The sequence below is a fragment of the Lolium rigidum genome, chromosome 7 (assembly GCF_022539505.1).
Source record: "Lolium rigidum isolate FL_2022 chromosome 7, APGP_CSIRO_Lrig_0.1, whole genome shotgun sequence".
Lineage (NCBI taxonomy): Eukaryota > Viridiplantae > Streptophyta > Magnoliopsida > Poales > Poaceae > Lolium > Lolium rigidum.
The window spans coordinates 39,303,973-39,325,373 of NC_061514.1; the positions used below are offsets into that span (position 1 = coordinate 39,303,973).

The 21,401-nt window shown below is 47.5% G+C and overlaps 2 protein-coding genes across 2 annotated transcripts; both read right to left on the bottom strand.

Moving 5' to 3' along the window:
- Positions 1-10,249: 10,249 nt before the first annotated feature.
- Positions 10,250-12,481, bottom strand: LOC124672252 (subtilisin-like protease). Its single transcript, XM_047208512.1, has one exon. The coding sequence runs from the start codon at positions 12,479-12,481 to the stop codon at positions 10,250-10,252; it is 2,232 nt and encodes a 743-aa protein (XP_047064468.1).
- Positions 12,482-18,461: 5,980 nt separating this feature from the next.
- LOC124674429 (subtilisin-like protease) lies at positions 18,462-20,702 on the bottom strand. The gene has a single exon (XM_047210476.1). It carries the CDS (start codon positions 20,700-20,702, stop codon positions 18,462-18,464), a length of 2,241 nt encoding a protein of 746 aa, XP_047066432.1.
- Positions 20,703-21,401: the final 699 nt, after the last annotated feature.

Sequence of the window (21,401 nt, forward strand, 5' to 3'; positions counted from 1 at the left end):
TCGCGGAGGGCGCCCTCGCCTCCTCCACCTACTCGGCAGGCACCGTCGCGCAGGGCGCCCTCGCCTCTTCCACCTACTCGGGCACCGCCGATGCCTTCTCCTCGCTACAGGCCGCCGACGTCTCCTCCGAACTACCCGCCGCCACCCCCACCTCAGAGCAGCTACGGCTACTACGACCAGTATGGCGGCAACGGCTACTACGATCAGTATGGCGGCAACGGCAGCAACTACGACCAGTACGGCGGCAGCAACTACGACCAGTACGGCGGCAGCAACTACGACCAGTACGGCGGCAACGGCAACGGTAACTACTACGACCAGTACCGCGGCAACAGCACCGCCAACCTCTACCACAACTACGTCAACTACGTCGGCCACCCCGCGGGGCCTCACTACGTGCCGAACGACGCGCCGGACACCTTCAGCGACGAGAACCCCAACGCCTGCTCAATCCAGTAAATGACGGGCGAGCAAGACGATCGACGTCTGCGACTACGGATCCAAGGTTGCACACCACGTCCAGTTTCAGTTTTATTAGAGCTGCTGTCCCCTATGCTATGCATGTACTAATGCATGCATGTCGTGCTATATATATAATATCGAATAACCGGGATGGAATAAAACCCTATCACCGATCGGCAAGTACCCATTTCTGATTTGCTATCTACAGTTCGAGGAAGGAACAAAACATCCATCGGTGTCTCACCAGCATACTCCTGCCGCCCGAAAATTACGTGTATCAAATCTAAATTAACTGAATATACTTATATTATAATCTGTCCTTACAAGGAAATATACTAATTCACCTTCCAATTAACTCCTGCCTCCCGAAAATTATGTGTATCAAATCTAAATTGTTTTACACTAGTGGAGAAGGGCCAATTGTCCCCGCCCGTGAGAGGCTTTTGTCCGGGCTAGGCAACCGGGACAACAAATCCCGACCCGCGGGGACATATAGTCCAGCATGTTGCCGCCGCGGGGCGCCCAGGGGTCACCCCCTTTTGTCCCCGCTGGTAACACAGACCGGGACAAAAGGTCTTCTACGTGACACGCACATCATGCTACGTACTCCTTTAGGGTTTAGGGGGCGTTCGGCAGGGGTGCAGCCACCCCCGCCACCACCCCCTTTTATTTCCTTTTTTCTATTTCAAAATAATTTTCATATATTTGTACACTACTACAAGCTTTACATGTTCATGCATTATGTATATATCAGATAACTTGTATTACGATCGAGCAAATAATATACTTCCTCTGTTCCTTTCTATAGTGCCTATAGATTTTTGGTATTTGTTTCAGAATATAAGGTTGTACCTTGGCTTTTTTTCAATTACCCCCTCCCCCGTTCAGCTTCCACACAACATGCGTGAGAAAAAAATCCATACAAAATTGGAAACAATTAATTGAGATTCCTAATGCATGGCCCAACGATTCCTTAAAATTAGGCAGCAATGTTTTACTTTCTTTAATTGAACTTGGATGCACATATATGGAGAATCAACAAGAGAGATTTGTGGGATTTGTTATGGTAAGTTAGGAAGATATGGATTTTCCAAATTTTACGTTGATCTCAAATCGTTCAGCTAGAGGGTCTTGTGTAAAAAATACTCTTGCGCTAATTTTTGTGACAAAAAACTTAGACACTATAGAATGGAACAGAGGGAGTATATAAATTTTGTCCCTTACATACATGGAGCTCAGGACTACCGGGACTAGAGCCCGTCGTCTATTTGAACTATTACATGGGGATCATCAGAAGCTCCTATTTACACCAATCAAGCCCTTGTCATCTATTATTTCTATCTTCAACAGTCCCGCCAGTTCCTCCGTAATTACTAGTAGGCGTTGCTGTGGTTGAGTTCTCCCGCATGTACTCGACCTATATAGGAAAATGAGATCAAAATGAATATATCAATCTTGATAACAAAATATTGACGGTAATAGATTAAAGTTGTGAATGTATTGCTTACATCAAATCTACGATCATTCATCTCAGTGCTTAACATGCGAATGGACTCGCAAACATAGTATCCACATAGATTCGTCCCCTATGACTGCTGGGCGCACGATACATGAGTAAATGTTAGCTCCTCTTTGAAGGTAGTACCCTTAACCATCTTCTTGAACCCTCTCCAAACCCCGCCAGGCAAAAAAATGATTGAATGAATGGATAATTACATGATATCTCACGAAAGAGATCGATATAGCGCGACAATGATTGAAATTACCTCTGGAGCAACTCCTGCAATATGCGGAACCCTTCCAGGCCTCTATTCAATGGGTCCCTTACTTCAACTATTCCCTTATCAACTTGAATGTCCAGCAGAACCGAGTGAAAACTGCACATGTTTATATATACGTCAATAACTCATGAATTACACTTAACACCGAGTAAGAAAAACTGATTGTGTAGAACAGAGTAAGACTCTCACCTGTAGTTGTAAGGAAACAATATTGAATCACAGTAATGTTGCTCCGTTAAAAACCTTAGCAGGTTTCCCCCCGTTTCATCGGGGTTATCCCTTACCGTCTCATGATGTACTTTATCTGGGTCAACAAACCCAATATTGTCTATATGCCTTCTTTTACATTCATCGATCTTCAGCCTGCATAATAGAGTACAAAAGGATATAATGAGTATCATTACATGCAATGAACAGGAACAACCGAATGAACTGAAACTTATATGTAGACAATGAATTCAACAACTTACATGCAATAGTAACTCATGAGAGATTTGTCGAGGGCATCTAAATTGAATAACTACCAGAGTTCGCACATCTTAATATGGATATCCTCCCTTCGGAAGTAATATTCTTCTAGGACATTCGTCACGATGTATCTTTTGTTGACCTTGCAGGCATCAAGGTACCACTGATGCAAATTCCGCATATGCGTTGGCAGTTCTTCAAGCCTCTTTTTGCTAACCAAGTCATCCCCGTACACAAATTTAGGGACTATATCACCAAAGGGTAGTGCATTATCTTGGGAACTAAGCAATTGCTCCACAGTATAATTCATTTCAGCCGCTAGCTTCGCAGCTACTTCTATATCCAAACCACCCTGGTACACCGAGGGAACATTATCACCTTGAGGGGTGGGATCGATTGTTTGGCCTATTCTCCGAGCTGGGGAACGTCCTTTTGTCGTGGATGTAACCACGGCAGGTGCTACATGGTGCAGCACTTCATTGATGCGGGAGCAAGGGGACATAGCCATCTGCGGAACGAGGTAAACCCCCGAGCTAAACCGTAGAACCATACCATCAGAGATCCAATCTCCCCCTCATTGCACTTGGCGTAGCCGCCGACTGAGCACCCCCATTGTGATTCTCCACTGAGCAATATGATCTAGTAGGACGTAGGCTTTTTACTCTCCGGAGGGGATGAACATGGGTAAAACCTTGCGTCCTGTGCACCTCGTTATCTCTGATGGTATGGTTCTACGGTTACATGGAGATAAGTCTGAATCATATCAGTTGCTACTAATCCGGGATTCGTTGCTCCTCTTCCAAGCAAGCTTCGTCTTCAGTCGCCTGGGCCTTCAGCCCAGTCGCCCCTGAGGGTTTTTGGCCCAGTCACACCAGGGGCTTGGGGCCCAGTCGCCCACGTCGACTGGAACTCTCCTTTGGGCCTCCTTTCCTGCGCCGAGTGAGACTGGTGACACACCCCCTAGGGTATATCCCCATCTCCTTTATTTTCCTGTTTGCTCCTCCTTGCTGGGCCTTGAGGGGTGCACTACTTGTACTTGATTTGTTCCCGGCTGCACTTTTAGATAATGATTTGCTCTCGCTAGCACTTTTCCTCTCTTTCTTGCTCCGCTCAATTTACTTCGCAAGTGTGCGTGTATAATCATCCTGCTTCTGGTGTAAGTCATATTGCGATGGTGTATTAAGAAAACCAAGAGCATATTCTATTTGCTTCTCGGTGTATGGCGATGGGTGCTCGGGTTTTTCCTTATGAAAATGTGCATGTAGTTGGCTCTTTGATATGGCGTTAGTTTCCTCATCAGTACGATCGTAAGCACGGGGGGGGGGGGGACCTTTGGTACTCTTGGGAGGGGCGGCTGTTGGCGGATAGGACTCTTATCACACTTCCGCTTACGGGTGTCCGCCGAGTCTTAGCGGGCACAGTCGGCGTAGATGGCTGAGTCGACGGTGGAGACCGAGATGGACTAGGGCTGTGGTGGTCGTAGTCATGGGGTGATCGTGACCTGTGACCACCCAGAGGAGGTGATGGTGACCTGCGACGACTCGGAGGAGGTTATGGTGATCTACGACGACTCATAGGGGGTACCCAGCCTGTAAGCTTGATGTTTTTCTTCTCCCAAAGAATGATGTCACCCAGTACTTCTCTGAGTGTACCTTGACCTTCACCTCCAGGGATTACAAGCTCCATTGACTCAAACGATGGTACAATTGTATCCACCCCGACACGAGCATAGCCAGGTGGAATCTCATTGCCATGCCATAGTGCCGGCTTACCTTCAAGTCCTAATGAAGGCAAAACAAAGTAAGCCGCCACCTTCAGAGATAGGTTCTTGAACTCCTGATGGACATCACAACGTGTCTGCTCCTTGATTCCATCTACGGGGTAGCCGGGACCGCCATCTATCATCCATGCACTGACAGACAGGTCCTCAGAGTTAGCCATGTTGCTTTGCCGTTGAGATGTGCCGGCGGAATTATCTAGTTGGCGCCCTCCTCTAAGTTCGTCAATCTCCCGCTGCTGCTGGTTAAGTCGGTGTTGGAACTCGGAGAACCGGTCATTCTGCAGCTCCTCCTATCGTTGTTTTGCTCTCGCTCGGCTTCTATGAATCTCCACGTTGTTGGGAAACTCAATCGGCCACGGATAACTAGAGCCGAGGCCTCGTGTTCATCCTCCCTTTTCGGGATTCCCGAGGACCAACGTCAGCAAGTCATTCTCTCTATCGGGAACAAACTTAAATTTCCCCTTTTTAATATCTTCCGTCACTTGAAGTCATCTTTCCCTGGGTATCTTAACCTTGTCACTTTGAACAAGGTTCCCTGTTCTTACGTCATACTCACACCCATGCGCAAGGAACCAATTTCTTGCCCTCAAGTCCCAGTTTTCTCAGATGGGTTCTGGAGTGACCCCATTCCGCGGCATCTCAGCCTCTTGTTCAGCCCACTTAGGCATGGCTTTTTTGTAGCCCCCTTGCCCTGTTTTATGGTGATATACCTTTTCATCTACATTCTTCTTGTTTTTCTTTGACAAGGCCTCAGCATCCTCTGAGGTCTTGTACTCCACAAATGCATCCCAATTATGCTCCTGCTTCGCTAGATAGCCTTCGAATTTTGGAGCTTTCTTGTCCTTCTTATAAGTTTCCCATAATCGCTTCTTCCACTGCCGAAATAGTTCGCCCATCTTCATAAGAGCCCACTTCTTCACTTTCTCTCTTTGTTTGTCCAGCTCAATCTGCGTCTCCAATTCTGGTAGGGTGAAATGTGCCATGAGGTCGTCAAAAAGATTGTCTTTGAATCTATCGGCAACAAACTCACTTTGGGGCATCTTTCTGGTCTCGTTCCATTCTCTAACACTGAGCGGGATGCGATCCCTAACCATAACTCTGCACTAATTTCTAAATATCGTTGCGGCCTTTGTGGGTTATCGGTTCGCCACGAGCTAATATAACTGTAATTGTGAAGTTGTCTTTTTTGCCCAACTTCTTGGTCGGGCCTCGTTTGTCAAAGTTATCTTGGAAGGCCTAAGAGAATAAACATTCATTAATTTTTATATATATATATATATATATATATATATATATATATATATATATATATATATATATACATATATAATTTCATTAATGGCCCTAGTGATCATATACATGTATATATACCTCGCCGAAGCCGTCGGATTCTCCTTCACCAGAGCCATCGGCTTCTCCATCACCGGAGCCGTCGGCTTCTGCATCAACGGAGTAGTTTAGATATTGCGATGGAGATTCGGCTTCTCGGTCGGCTTCGCAGATTATGTCCTCGACCAAGTCTTTCTGTTCGAAGTCTCGACAGAATGGATCCATTGTTTCTGCAAAATATTAAATCGATAAGTACATGATTAATTTCGACTTAATCGTGAGTACATGATAATAATGTCGGTGTAACGTAATGGATCAGACTTCAGCAACTAAACATGGTTAAGCATATCATATATACGGCTCTAGCGATGCATACAAGATCAAACCTAGTTTTGCTGGAAGCGGTGGATCAGGAACTTTAGGCTACAAGGATGGAATATGCACACATAGGATAACTACAACTGCCAATAAAACATATTTGACGTGTATGCAATATGTAAGTACCAGAAGTAAAAGCATTTCGAAACCATATATGAACCAGTTAGGGCTTGCCTTGTCCCTCGTTGTTCGGGTGCTGCTCTTCGGTGGCGTTGATCTCAGGCTCACGTTCGGTCCCTATCGAGAAGAACCAACTACCGGAAAGGAAGAGCACAATCAAGACATGGCACAATGCAATGCACAAACAATATGATGACATGTCATATTAAAGGGGTTGGGCAAACCCTAGGTGCATTGACTGAAATTAAAGGGGAAACAGCCGAGGAACGTGCGCGCGACGGAGGCAGGGAGCTACCGTCGGCAAAGAAGGGCAGCCTGGCGGCGTCGGGTGCGATTTTGGCCTCCAATGTCCCGGTCGGTGGCTTCGACCAGTATAGTGGTTCCGCTTATATACCCCCCCTTTTGACCTGGCTGGTGGCTCGGGCCGCGATAAAAGACGGGGTGCTTTTGTCTGGGCTGGTGGCTCAGGCCGGGACAAAAGGGGTGAATCTGTGGCATCAAGAAGATCCAACCGGCCGTTTAAATCCAATGTCCTGGAGCTCGATCCGTGGACTGGGGCTCCAGGCCAGTGGAGGATTTTCTAGTGTTTTTTTCTAGCTTTTTTTTCTAGTGTTTTTATGGGTTTTTTCTAGTGTTTTTTCTATTTTTTATAGTGTTTTTAATAAGATATTCATTAAAATCGCGTGGGAAAGTTTCCCACTCCCGCCATGACGCCGCGCTGGATAGTTTCCCGCTTACACGCCTCTATAAATAGCTCCTACGTCCCCGCCTCCCACTTCACTCACCGAACCCTAGCCCATTTCACAATGCCCCTGCTGTCGCACCCGCCGCCGGTGGAGGTGGACCAGCAACTTGCGGAGATAGAGGAGTGGGAGGCGGCGACGCTAGGGGCTACCATAGAAGCATTTGAGAGGCAGAATTTCCAGGATCTACATAAGCGGTGGCGTGTGGCGGAGCTGGATCGTGAGAAGATGCATAAGCGTCGCCGTGAGGAGGAGATGCAGCAGCTGCTGCGGCAGGAGGCGGCGGCCAGGAGGGCAGCGGATGCGCGGAAGAATTAGTCGTAGTTGTTTTAGTTTAATTTTAGTGAAAGTATTTAATTAAATTTCAATTAAGTTGTAGTCATTATTTTAGTAAAATTTAGTTAAAATATTTAGTTAAATTTCAATAAAGTCATTGTCCTTGTTTTAATTTAAATTTAGTTAAAGTAATCTGAGGGAGGCTTATCTGGGGTGGTGACTTTGACCGAGATGGTGGGTTAGTTTATATACCCCCTTTGTCGAGGGTGGGGGCTCAAACCAGGACAAAAGAGGGGGGGCTTAATCTGGGGGAGGCTTATCTGGTGTTTTCCTTATCTAGGGAGGGCTTATCTGGGGGGCAGGGGATTATCTGGGGGCACACCGATATATATTGCTCATGGTACAAGAGGAGGGGAGAGCAGAGAGAGCTTTCTGGGAGCTGGTATACACCCGGCGACGGTGACCAGGAAGGAAAGAGCCTCTCCGGCGGAGCTTCTCGAAGATGTCTTAGATGGCCGGCCATCTTAGACATCTTCGGAAGCTTCGCCCGAGGGAACTCTTCCCGCAAGCAGGGCTCCCGGCCGGGAGCTGCTAGTACACACCCAACAACCAATAGCTCAGGTTACAAGAGGAGGTGAGAGCAGAGAGAGCTTCCCGGGAGCTGGTATACACCCGACGATGGCGACCATGAAGGAAAGAGCCTCTCCGACGGAGCTTCTCGAAGATGTCTTAGATGGCTGGCCATCTTAGACATCTTCGGAAGCTCCGCCCGAGGGAACTCTTCCCGCAAGCAGGGCTCCCATCCTAGAGCTGCTAGTATTCCGACTGCACATAACCGAACTGAAACCGAAAATCGAACCGAAAAAAACCTAACCGAAACCGAATTTCAGTTTTTATGGTTTTATGGTTAGGTTACAGTTAGCAAAAGTGCTAACCATACACAATTAGGTTAATTCGGTTTAAAACCGGAAAAACCACGGTTAACCGAAAAAAACCGAACAGCCTAGCCCAACAACGAATTTTACTTTCAAGGCCATCCCTAATTCATGTAAAACGTTTATATTTGTTGACAAGTGCATAATACACAATAGATGTGCCACAGCGTGGTGGTTTGTATGCAGTACTTTACGTGAAATGCTTGACAGGTCTTGAGTTCAATTACTTAGCAATGCTTGACAGGTCTTGAGTTCAATTACTTAGCGTGCATTTTTTTTAAAATTTGGTTGCATTCTCATTTTTTGTAAGTCTGTAATATGCATCATTTTTTAATTTGGCCACATTCTCATTGTTTTAAGTCTTAAATGTGCAGCATTTTTAAATTTGGCCGTATTTTCATTATTTATCATTTCTATCTCCTATCAGTTTGGCCTTTAAGAATATAGAACCGAAACATATGCCCATAAAAAATAGGTGTATTTAAAAATTCGCGTCAACTTTGGTTAATTTGGTTATTACCGAAACCGAACCGAATTAATATGGTTATTGCCGAAACCGAACCGTATATTTATACGAAACCGTATTTACCGAAGTATAGAAACTGTATTTACCGTAAAACCGTATTTACCGAACCGAATTAACCATATTAACCGAACGCGCAGCCGGAGCTAGTATACACCCAACAACCAGTCGCTCTGGGTACAAGAGGAGGGGAGAACAAACTGAGCTTCCGAGGCAAATTTTGGCCAAAACAGCGACGGATCCAGTTCATGTTTAGGTGTTGCATCTTCCAAAAGGAAAAATGGAGGGTTCTCATTATTACATAAATATAGAGATTGTCTTGGGAACTATTTAAAATACATTATTACATAAAAGGTTTAAATATCACCAACATCGCCATCTACTGGTGTGGTTTTCTTCTGCGCCATAGCTATGGAGAATCTTCATCATTTAGCAGGATGCTTCAAGTTGTAGTGTCCACAAGTGAATTGATAAGTTAAGTGATCATGCTGGCTGTATGTATATTTCTTAAAGCTAATAACTAACGTAAATATGTAGTTTTAAACTTAAAATAAATTCCAGCACTGCTAACTACCATTTTTAGTATTAGCATGGTACCTGTTCTGCAAAATATTACAAACTGATGTGTTCCATATTTATTCATTATTTGTTTTTTCTTTAACGCAAGTAAGATTGTTTTATGCAGAGGTATAATTATTTCTAACTACCCTGATGCTAAGAAGTACATATTTTGGCCAATGTTGAACAATTATTGATCGTGATACAAATGGTTTAGTACCCACCTTTAATTTGTAAGACTGACTAAATGAATACTCTTATTTGAAGATATATCAGTGATATTTCAAGTTTTTTTTTTGCAGAAAGTACTTTTGCAGAATGTTAATGAATCACACCAGAAGACCACTTGGATAAAATCTACGTGATGCACTGAAGACCCATCAGTGTTGATGTACATGGAAAAGTTTAGATGGATTTCAAGCTAGTCGGAAGTACATTAGTACTTAAGTATTTTTTTGTTCGTGCCCCTCTATCTGTATGTATGTACAATTAAGTTGTAAAGGACAAATTTTCTCGATTAATATATTTATTTTCTCTATCAAATTTCATGATTTGCAAGTTGTATGTATTTTCTCCATTCATCACTACATAAGGCGATAATATGCTGAATTTAAAAAATTCAAATGATTTTGTTGAATAATGCACGCAAAGCCTTGGTAGCCAAATGCACCATTAATTCCGAAGTTTCCATTAATGTTTCTTCCGCGTAGTATATCAAAATTAGCGAAGAACCTTACATATTTCCTTTGTTTTTTGGCTAATGCCATGGGTTGTCTTACAAATCAACTCAAACATGCACCATTACATTTTTTTTATTCCAACTCATACCACTGAAAACCTGTCGAAGTAAATCATATGTTGATAGAACTGGATGGAGGCACGCAGCTCTTGCAAGCTCAGTGTGAGGGGAAGGTGGCCGAGACGGGACTCCTCACGGTGTGCGTGTCCGACACCCACCGGATGGCGCCCTGCACCGCCGTGGCGCTGGCCTTTATCGGGAACACGAGCACCTTGAATTTCTGCATCTGGACCTTACCGCCGAACCAGAGCACGTTCGGCGTAACGGTGACGTTCACGGCGCTGCCTGCTGGCATGTCGACCTCGGCGCGGTACATCGTCGTCGCCTCCCCGACGTTCTTCACCGTGCGCTCGACTACCACCGGAGCCAACGGGTTCCAATCCTTCACGAACGCCACCGATATTGACGGGTAGTTCAGCGCGGACTGCGAGATCACCGCCACGGCACTGCAGTCCACTGGGCGGCGCGCGATCACCGAGCACTCCCGATTAGTGTACAGCCCGCAGAGGTAGCCGATGTAGCCATCGTTGTACATGTCGTAGACCAGGCCAGGGTCCACGGCCTTCTCCGGATTGACGAAGCCGGCTCCGGTGGCGAATAAGTCGGCTGGCTTATGCTGCTCGTTGAGAATCGGTGCGCCAGAGCGGTCATTGAAGTCGGCGGTGGTCATGATGGCGGACTTGATCGCCGCGGGCGACCAGTCTGGGTGCTTGCTCTTGATCAGCGCGGCGATGCCGCTGAGGTGCGGCGTCGACATGGAAGTCCCGGAGATGATGTTGAAGGTCGGCCGGAAGTCGAGCCTTGGAGGGCCGACCTGAAACGGCCACGCCGCGAGAACGCTGACGCCGGGGCCCGTGATGTCGGGCTTCAGGATGCCGGGGTTCTGGATGCTCGGGCCACGGGAGGAGAAGGAGGTGATTGCCGGCGCCGGCGACGTGCCGAGCACCGTGCCTCCGAATGAGATCTGGGCCGTCGGGTTTGCCGTAGAATTGATGTAGGTTTTGATCGCCACTCCCGCGGCGTAACTGACGTGTGAGGCTGGGAGCACGTGCGCGTCAGCGAGCGTGCTGTAGCCGTCGATGAACTGGTTGGTCAGAATCATGCCGGCGCCTCCTGCTCTCAGCACCTCGGCGCCCTTGTCAATCCTCGCGACGTTGTTGCCGCGCTCGCAGAGCACGATCTTGCCCTTGACGTCGAAGCCATCCAGTGAGCCGTTGCCACAGAACTGGGCGAAAGGTGTTGAGCTCGCGCCGGCGTAGACCAAGGGGACAGCGGCCGACGAGGTGTTTGGCTGGTACACGGACTCGCCGTCGAAGGAGACGCCGTTTCCGAGGATCACCTTGGAGAGGATCAGACGGTCCATTGTGCCGGCGGCGACGGTGAGCATCCAGGGCGCCTCATTCGACAGCGTGCTGTTGAGTGGACCCGAGTTTCCAGCCGCCATGCTGACGAATATCCCCTTCTCCGCGGCGGCGAACGTGCCGATGGCGATGCTGTCTTGGTAGAACGGCAGCGACTCCCCACCCAGCGACATGGATATGACGTCGCAGCCGTCAGACACGGCAGCGTCGATGCCCGCGAGGATGTCCACGCTGGCGCAGCCAAAGTCATCGCATACCTTGTACATGGCTAAGTGCGCGCGTGGCGCCATCCCGGATGCGATGCCGCTGGCCTGACCGAGCACCTGAGCTCCCGGCACGATGGCTCCCGCCGCGGTGCTCGACGTGTGTGTGCCGTGCCCTTCCTCGTCCGTCGGCGGGGTGCCGGGGCTGCTGCCGCTGATGAAGCTCAGGGCGCCGATCAGCTTGTTGTTGCATGCGGAGCCGTTGAAGTCGCACCTGCCCTTCCACTTGGCCGGCGGCAGCGGCATGCCTGCGCCGCTGAAGGAGGGGTGGTTGGGAAAGATGCCAGTGTCGAGCACCCCGACGATGACGCCGTCGCCCAACCCGACGGAGAGGTTCCTCGTGCCCAGGTCCGTGTTCAGCCCGAGGAACTGCGGGGTGTGCGTCGTCTGCACATGGTAGATCACGTTCGGCACCGCGGCGAGGAACCCGGGCATGGCAGCGATCGCGTCGAGCTCGCGCCGCGTCAGCCGGGCCGCAAAGCCGCTAGCGACATGGTGGTACGAGTGGAGCAGACGGCCGTGCTCTGGGAGAAAGGACTGGTGAAACGCCTTCCGGTCGTCGGACGTGCCGAACAGGTGGCTCTCCTGGGGCTGCACGTGGATGACGTACGCGCTAAGCTCGTCTCCGGTCTCTCCCGCGGCGACAAGGGCGAGGAGGAGGAAGGGGAGAAGGAAGGCCAGCAAGCAGAGCTTGAAGCTTTCCATGGCTAGGTAAAGTTGCTTGTGATGGTCTCTGTTCTAGTGCGCGCGTACGTGCATGGGTTTTATAAGTGAAACGCTACTGTTAGATTGCAGGCTCTTGTTGTGGCTGTACGTGCGTAGCCGCGTAGGCATCGGTGTGATCGAGACACGGAACTTTGCAGCTGTGAAATATCACAACAATCTGGAGATGTTTGCGAGGAAGACTGTGTATTGGAGATGATTTGGCTGCTTGGGAATTTCCGTACGTTCGGAGGCATGCACAGGACAAACTGGCGACCAATCTGATATAGGTCGCGCTGAGCGTCCCGGAGATCAAATTGATCCCTTGGATCGCCAGCCGTATGATAGTCAGAGTCACTACCGAAAACCTGTACGTTTTTACACGCGCCGGAGTCTATTCCTCCAATCAGGCAACGGCAGCGATGCAAGTACATATACCCTGCCCTTTTTTGTGTGTGGCGTGCCTACTTTTCAATCCACTAAGAATTAGCTTCATTCTCAGTTAATCAAATCATGGCATCAAATCTTAGTTGAAAGTTGAAATCCATGTTATAACTCATGACTAGCACAGATTTTAAAAGAATTCAAATAGTTCGGAGCATTTTTCTTAGTTATATCTCCACTTGTAATTAAAAATATATCTCAGTTGCATCCCCACTTGCAACTGAAAAACTCAGTTGCAACTGAAAAACTCAGTTGGAACTCAACTTGCAACTAATGCATGAATCACGATGCAATCGAATGGTGTAGAACTAGCCGGTGCACAAACCTAGCTGAGAATTAGCAAAACTGAAGATGATGCAGGGTGCTGCTTAGATTCTGTCTTGTTGGTTCAAAGACTATGTTTATTTAGTTATATCATTAGTTTGTGATGTCTGTAAACTTTATCATGTGACTATAAATGCTTTTGCAACTGAATTTAAATAGAATTTGGTATTATTGTGAGTTTGACATGTCTGCGAATGCTGTGAATTTTATCAAGTTATTAGTGCATTTGTAAAGGGTGCAAGTCCTCCTACTCCAAAGATGCTATTGATCACATCTACAACGATAACTTCTTGCAAAAAAATCATAACTTCTCTTGTTTACAAATATTTACTAAAATTCGAGCTTAAAGTATAGCTCTAGATCACATATTTCTCTTGTTTACAAATTTTTAAAATACTAACAACACATCTTTTGAATTCGAGCTAAAGTTATAGTTCCGTGTCAGATATTTTGAATTTACAATATACCTTTTCATTTGACTTAACTTATTTTTCAATTAAATTCGAGCTAACCTTATAGTTGTAGATCACATATGTTGAATTTACAAAAAAAAAATCATTTGATTTATCTTTTTTAAAGTGTGTTTATATATTAATCACACAGCATATTATACATTACAATCACGCTCGATCAAGCTCACCACGCAGGGAGGCGCTGACCCCAACATCACACCTTCAGTTACATTACTATGACAAAGCCTAGCTAGGTGGTGAGCAACTTCGTTCCTTGATCTATGTATTTTTGACAATTTGTATTCTGGCAAATTTTCCATTAGGCTTCTAATACCCCTCACAATTCCTAATATATCGGATTTGGTGCTTCCATCTCCCATAAGCTCTATTAGAGAGGAACAATCATTTTCCATGTGGATTGATCCTGCATATACAAGCAAGATGACTCCGATGCTCTGTAGGCCCACGATGGCTTCAGACATTCTAACGGACATCTATCAATACTGCCCCAAGCAGTTAGCAAGGTCTATCATGTATCGTTTCGAAGGATAGGACCCCATCCTCCTTTGTTATAGTTGGCATCCCAGTTTAATTTCACCCAACCCACATTCGGCTTAGCCCAAGTACCTGGTACCTCATTATCATTTGTATTTCTGCAGTTAGCCTCCGGGAGTATGGACCTTTTTTCTTTTGGATCAGATAGCATCTCCATATCTGTTTTGTCATGATTTGTAGCTAGCATAGATTGCAAAAAAAATAGAGGATTGTTCAATTTTGCACTTACTATCGTCGAAAATTAAATTATTTCGTAGATGCCAAGATCTCCACCAAAGAAGTAGGAGTTTAGCCGCATCCGTTCAGTCATCTGTTCAGTCATCTGACTCAGAAGAACTACCACCCAATCCTGCCCAGTATATCTGAAGGTTTGTTTGTCAGGTAGGTCCCAGTCTTTCCTCAAACACTGATGTAGTGTTTTCGCCTTAATACAATTGACCATGGCGTGATAACTAGTTTTGGCGGGATATCCTTCTAAATCATATTCCAAAGCTCCCTTTCTCCAGCATTTTTGTTACTCAAGCTAGAATCATTGTTCCTGGATTTTCGGTCCATGGCCAACCTGTATGCGCTCTTAACTGTGAACAAATCCAATTTTTCATAGTGTCAGGCTAGGTAGTCCTCTCCAGAAAAGAAAGGCAGTTTGATCTGTAAAATATGTCCGAGCATCTGGTAGATAAAAGATATTTAGAATCAGATCTTAATTCCACATTTTAGTTGTTGGCTCAATGAGATCAGACACCCATTTCCATCTATTTCGCGACGCTTTCCCCATAGTTTTGAGGCTCCCTAGGAATCAAGTTATCGCGCCAAATCTTAACTTTTGTTCTGTTGTTTATTCAACGGATCATACCCTGCTTTAGGAGGTTCAGCCCATGTACTATGCCTTGCCAACATTGAGAGGAATTCTGTATGAAAGCAGTGTCAATCAGATGCCCAGAAGGGTAGTATTTTGCCTGAAGAAGCCTAGCACATAAGCTGTTTGGGTAGGGATGGCACCCGCAGGGTATGGGTACGGGTAGAGCCATCTCATACCCGTACCTATCGTGTTCAATCATATCCGTCACCCGTACCCATACCCGGCGCCAACAGGTACAAGTTTTTCCCATGTCCTTCACCCGGCAGGGTAAATGGGTACCCGCGGGTAAAAATACCCATGCTTAAACACATCAAATTAATCAAAATAATATGACATGAGATGAATCAATCATAATAAGGGCTCTAATCATCACTAACCTACCAATGACTGTGAGACCGAGAAGCGTGAGGTTCAACCCTAGCAACGTAAAGGCGTGATTAGGAGTAAAACTAAGTACTTTAGAATATTACAGAGGCTCACTTGTCAGATTTAGATGGGTAAATGGGTACGTGGGTATGGGTTTTAAGATCCCATACCCATACCCCCTCTACCGGATGGGTATAATATTTTCCCATTTACAAAACCATGGGTAATGTCCCATACCCATATTCCTATTGGGTTTTTACCCGGCAGGTACGCGAGTGATGGGTACCCATTGCCATCCCTATGTTTGGGTACTCAATGCCTACCACTTTCGGGGAAAACCCTGGCAATATACAAAAGGGAGTCCGTCCACCACTTCAGGGTAGAGGCTAAATTGCGAAATAATGGTTCTTCTTCTCCACCGCGTAACCTCTATCATTTCATAGTTTTCCCAAAGTCTCCGCCTTATCACCGAGCTCCACCGCACCACATCCCTGCACCGACCCATCACGCCACCGCCCTCCAAAACGCTACACCATTCCACCTCCCTCCACCGTGTTGCATCTTGTCACACAGATCTCTATCTCCATCCACTGCACTTTCCGAGGATCCGCGTGTAGAGGGTGCGCCGAGGATCCGCATGGCGAGGGTGTGTCAACTATCTGCGTGGAGCGGAACTATGGTGAATCTACGTGGAGTGGCAACGAATGTGGATCCGCGTGGAGTGGAAACAGAGGTGGATCCGCAACGCTCGTTCCTCCGACGATTTCCAACCTCCAACAACGAGGGGTTGAGATCCTCTTCGTGTGTGTACTCTTCATCTCTCTGCCAATTTCACTATAATTTGGTCAATTATTCCTCTACCGATGCAACTCTGGTAGCGCGTCTGGAGTGTACGAGCATTAGTGGTTTCTTGGAATGATTCATGCGTCACTCTAGGGAGAGAATAATTGGCACGGCTTGTTGTTCCCGCGTCACTGCATAGGAACTTAGTTTATATGCCCTAATTATTTCATCCCTGCATTCTAAATTTCTTATTGAATAATTGTTGGATATTAAGATGTCTTTTAGGAAACCTCTAAAACCATTTAACTAACGTACATGAAAAATTATACTGTGATTGTACTTATAATTTTATAGTGAGCGGAATTCATTAAAAATGGATAAGGCTTGGATGCAAGCTCCAAGGTGTCATGATGAATTTACAGCTTGGAAAAGAATAAGATCCTTTGCCCATGCAAAGTATGTGGCAACAGATTCTAGTTTGATTTAGAAATTGTCTAGGACCATCTTATTTGTGATGGTTTCATGTCCGGATATAAAAGTTGGTTGTTTCATGGGGAACAGGTTGTTAGAAATGAACCAAATACATGATCTAGTTCATAGAGGATCCTGGTGATGTCAGAGATGAGAGTGAACAACTTCTCTTAGATGTATTTAAAATGTACCTATGATAGAAGTTCTTTATAGTCAGCAAAAGAAGAAGGCAGTGATATTTGTGATGAAAGTGAAGATGAAGATGTCAAATCATATATGAGGTTAGTCAATGATGGTGGCTTGTTATTGTACCCAGGCTACAAGAACTTCTCTAAACTGTAGTTTCTAGTGAGATTGCTCAACGTAAAAAATGCTAGGGGAATGACGAATGCTGTCTTTGAATATGTGTTGACACTACCATAACTTGCAAATGAAATTTCATGAAGCTAAACGGTACATCAAGAGGAGTTGGTCTTGGATATGATACTTATGATGCTTGCTTCAATGGTTGTATAATTTTCAGACAAGACCATGCCAGTGCTAAGGAGTGTCCAATGTGCTAAACAAGCAGATGGAAGACTGAAAGAACTGTAGTAGGTGGGAAGAGAATTAGCAAGGTGGCAAGGAAGGTTATTAGGCATTTTTCACTTAATATGTTGTTATTTTTATTTAAAAATTTAGTCAACTTTAAAAATATTTGACTTCTAAAAAAGGAAAACGTAGACTTATTCGCGAACGGAGGGAGAATGCAATGTGGATGGGCTTGGTTTCGTTACAAGCCTAACAAGCTATTCTTCAAGATTGCAAAGTCTAGTTCGGCAGGAATTTACTTGGGCTGGAATCTAGAACACTACTTCGTGTATCAGCCAACAAGAAAGATGCATGGCCACCAAAAGAGAAGGGACAAGCTAAGACGTTTGCATCATGATGCAGTATTACGTTGTAGATCATATGAAAGGAGTCTCACATCTCACGTAATATTTAAATATATTTAAATAAAAATATTAATCGGGTGACACATGGGTAGCGGACACAATCTTATACCCATACACTACCCATGATTAATCGGTCGCCATGGTACGACCCGTGGGCGAAAAAGATGACCCATACTCTGTCCATTCAAGTTAGGTGCCTATGGGCGGCCGAACCGATGGGTCAAACTGCCGGATGGGAGGACCAAAGATGAATTCATGAGGCGTCTAGCTGATTCACCCACTAGAAAAAACTTTGACAACAAGTACAAGTGGGTCAGTAAAGAATCAAGGAACATTAGATTCGGATTAGGAACAGATGGTTTTAATCCATTTAGGAACATGAACCTCTCTTACAACATCTAGTCTATCATTTTGATCCCATACAACTTCCCACCTCGGTTGGCTGTCATGAATTTTAGCGCCTAAGGTAGTGAATAAGTGATCTATTTCAACAACCTTTGGACTTATAGGGTGCAGACCACGGTCCATTTTGCTATACCTACTTGGTAACTCTTGTTTATAACACAAATAATGCAACTACGCATATATTTTTTAGGATAGCTCATATTAGATCATTTGATAGTTATAATAAAAGCAAATGGTGAGGCGAGCCTTTCAATCTTAACGACAAAGATTCCTCTTTTATTTCGGATAGGTACAACACGCACGATTATTACATTTCTATTCGAGCTCCAACGTGTCGAAGGCAACTAAATATTGACGTTACGGAAGAAGTTGCCAAGCAGTCCAAAGCTCTATTCCGCAGCAAAGGTGGCTGAAATGGGGATCCTCACGGTGTGCCTCTCCGACACCCAGCGGACCGCGCCCTGCACCGCCGTGGCGCTGCTATTCGTCGCCGACACGATTATCAGGAACCTCTGCTCGTGGTTCGTCTGGGCGAACGAGAGCGAGCTCGGGAATACGCTGACGCTCACACAGCTGTTCGCCGGCATGTCGACGTGGGGGTAGTACACCGCCGGCTCCTCTCCGACGTTCTTCGCCGTGCGATACACCCACTTCGTAGACATCTGCGCCTCCTGCGTGAACAGTACAGAGACCGACGGGTAGTTCAGCTCGTATTCCGAGATGGCCGTCACGGCTGAGCAGTGCACCCGGCGGCGCACGATCACCGAGACCTCGTGGTCCGTGTACTTGCCGCAGAGGTAGCCGATGTAGTCGTCGGTGGAAATGTCAAAGACCAAGCCGGGGTCCACGGCCTTCTCCGCGTTGACGTGGCCGGCCCCGGCGGCGAAGAGGTCGGCGGGAATGTGCTGCTCGTTGAGTATCGGCGTGCCGGAGCGGTCGGTGGCATCGGCGGTGGTCATGATGGCGGATTTGATCTGCGCCGGCGACCAGTCCGGGTGGTTGCTCTTGATCAGCGCCGCGATGCCGCTGAGGTGCGGCGTGGACATGGACGTGCCGGAGATGATGTTGAAGGTGGGCCTGAGGTCGAACCTTGGCGGACCGACCTGGAATGGCCACGCCGCAAGCACGCTCACGCCTGGGCCCGTGATGTCGGGCTTAAGAATGCCGGGGCTCTGGATGCTGGGTCCGCGGGAGGAGAAGGAGGTGATGGCCGGCGCTGGCGACGTGCCGAGGACCGTGCCTTGGAAGAAGGAGATCATTGCCTCCGGGTTCGACGTGGATTTGATGTAGGCCTTGATCTCTAGTCCAGCGACGAAGCTGACGTGCGAGGCCGGGAGAACGTGCGCGTCAGCGAGTGTGCTGTAGCCGTCGATGAACTGGTTGGCCAAGATCATGCCGGCGCCTCCGGCTCTGAGCACCTCGGCGCCCTTGTCCACCCTTCCGATGTTGTTGCCCCGGTCGCAAAGCACGATCTTGCCCTTCACATCGAAGCCGTCCAGCGAGCCGTTGCCGCAGAACTGGGCGAAGGGCCTCGCGCTCGCGCCGGCATACACAAGCGGGAAGAAGAGAGGCCCCGAGAGGTTGAACGCCGGATGGTACACTGACTCGCCATCAAAGGAGAGTCCGCCTCCGATGATTACCTTGGCGAGGATCAAACGATCCATGGTGCTGGCGGCGACGGTGAGCATCCAGGGCGCCTCGTTTGACAGCGTGCTGTGGAGTGGACCCGAGTTGCCGGCCGCCATGCTGACGAAGATACCCTTCTCCGCGGCGGCGAACGTGCCGATGGCGAGGCTGTCTTGATAGAATGGCATCGAGGGCCCGCCAAGCGACATGGATAAGACGTCGCAGCCATCGGACACGGCAGCGTCGATGCCGGCAAGGATGTCCACGCTGGCGCAGCCCTCTTCGTTGCAAACCTTATACATGGCTAAGTGCGCACGTGGCGCCATCCCGGACGCGTCTCCGCTGGCCTGACCAAGCACCTGAGCGCCCGGCACGTGGGCTCCTGCCGCAGTGCTGGAAGTGTGCGTGCCATGCCCTTCCTCGTCAGTCGGTGGACTGCGGGCGCGGCTGCCACTGATGAAAGTCTGAGCGCCAATGAGCTTGTTGTTGCATGCGGAGCCTTTGAAGTCGCACCTCCCCTTCCACTTGGCCGGCGGTGGCGGCATGCCCTTACCGCTGAAGGAGGGGTGGATGGGGAAGACGCCGGTGTCGAGCACCCCGATAATGACGCCTTCCCCGAAACCGACCGACAAGTTCCTCGTGCCCCGAGCCGTGTCAAGCCCGAGGAATCGCGGCGTGTGCGTCGTCTGTGTCTGGTAGATCACGTCTCGCACGGCGGTCACGAATCCGGGCATGGCGGAGATGGCGTCAAGCTCCCGCCGTGTAAGCCGCGCCGCGAAGCCGCTGGCGACATGGTGGTACGAGTGCAGGAGACGGCCATGCTCGGGGAGGAAGGACTGGTGAAACGCCTTTCGGTCGTCGGTCGAGCCGAACAGGTGGTTCTCCTGGGGCTGCACGTGGATGATGTACGTGCCGAGCTCCTCCCCGGCATCCCCGGCGGCGACAAGGTTGAAGAGGAGGAAGGGGAGAAGGAAGACCAGCAAAGAGAGCTTGAAGCTTTCCATGGCTAGCTAACTTGTGGTGTAGTGTAATGCATGTACGTGCATGGGCTATTTATAAGCGCGTGCTCCCGTTAGAATACAGTTTCTTGTTGTGGCCGAACCAACTAAGTGGAACATCGTTGATTCGGCGTGGTCGAGATAAGGAGCTTTGGAACCAGCTAGTTGAGAGCAATGGTTCGAGATGGATTGGCTGCTTGGGAATTGCCGTTCCGCGGCATGCACAAGAGGAACCTGACAGCGATAGTTCGAATAACATGAATGTAAACTTCACACGCGACTCCGAACAATATAATGGTATGTTCTGTCAGTCCAGCAATATTTCTCTCTCTCTCATCTTCCTATTTCATTGATTGTTTTGTGCTCGATGAAACTCTGGTATATATGCGTCATGCGTCCATGCATGGAAAAAAACGAAGAATAACTGATGACGAAATTGTAATTTGCATCGTGTATGGCGTATAACTTGACTATTTTCAACTACTTAGTGGTTTTCCGTTGCTTACCTAGGGGGTTTTGCCTCTTGGTTTTGTTCCAAGAGAACCTTAGATCAATACCAAAAAGATTTTTATGTACCACATACTTCTCATCAATCATACATTATGGCAACTTCAACCACATTATAAGTTGTAGATGTTCGTGAAAATTCACAGCATATATATATAGTTATGTGAAAGTTGAAGAGGGTGGAAGACGCTCATGTTT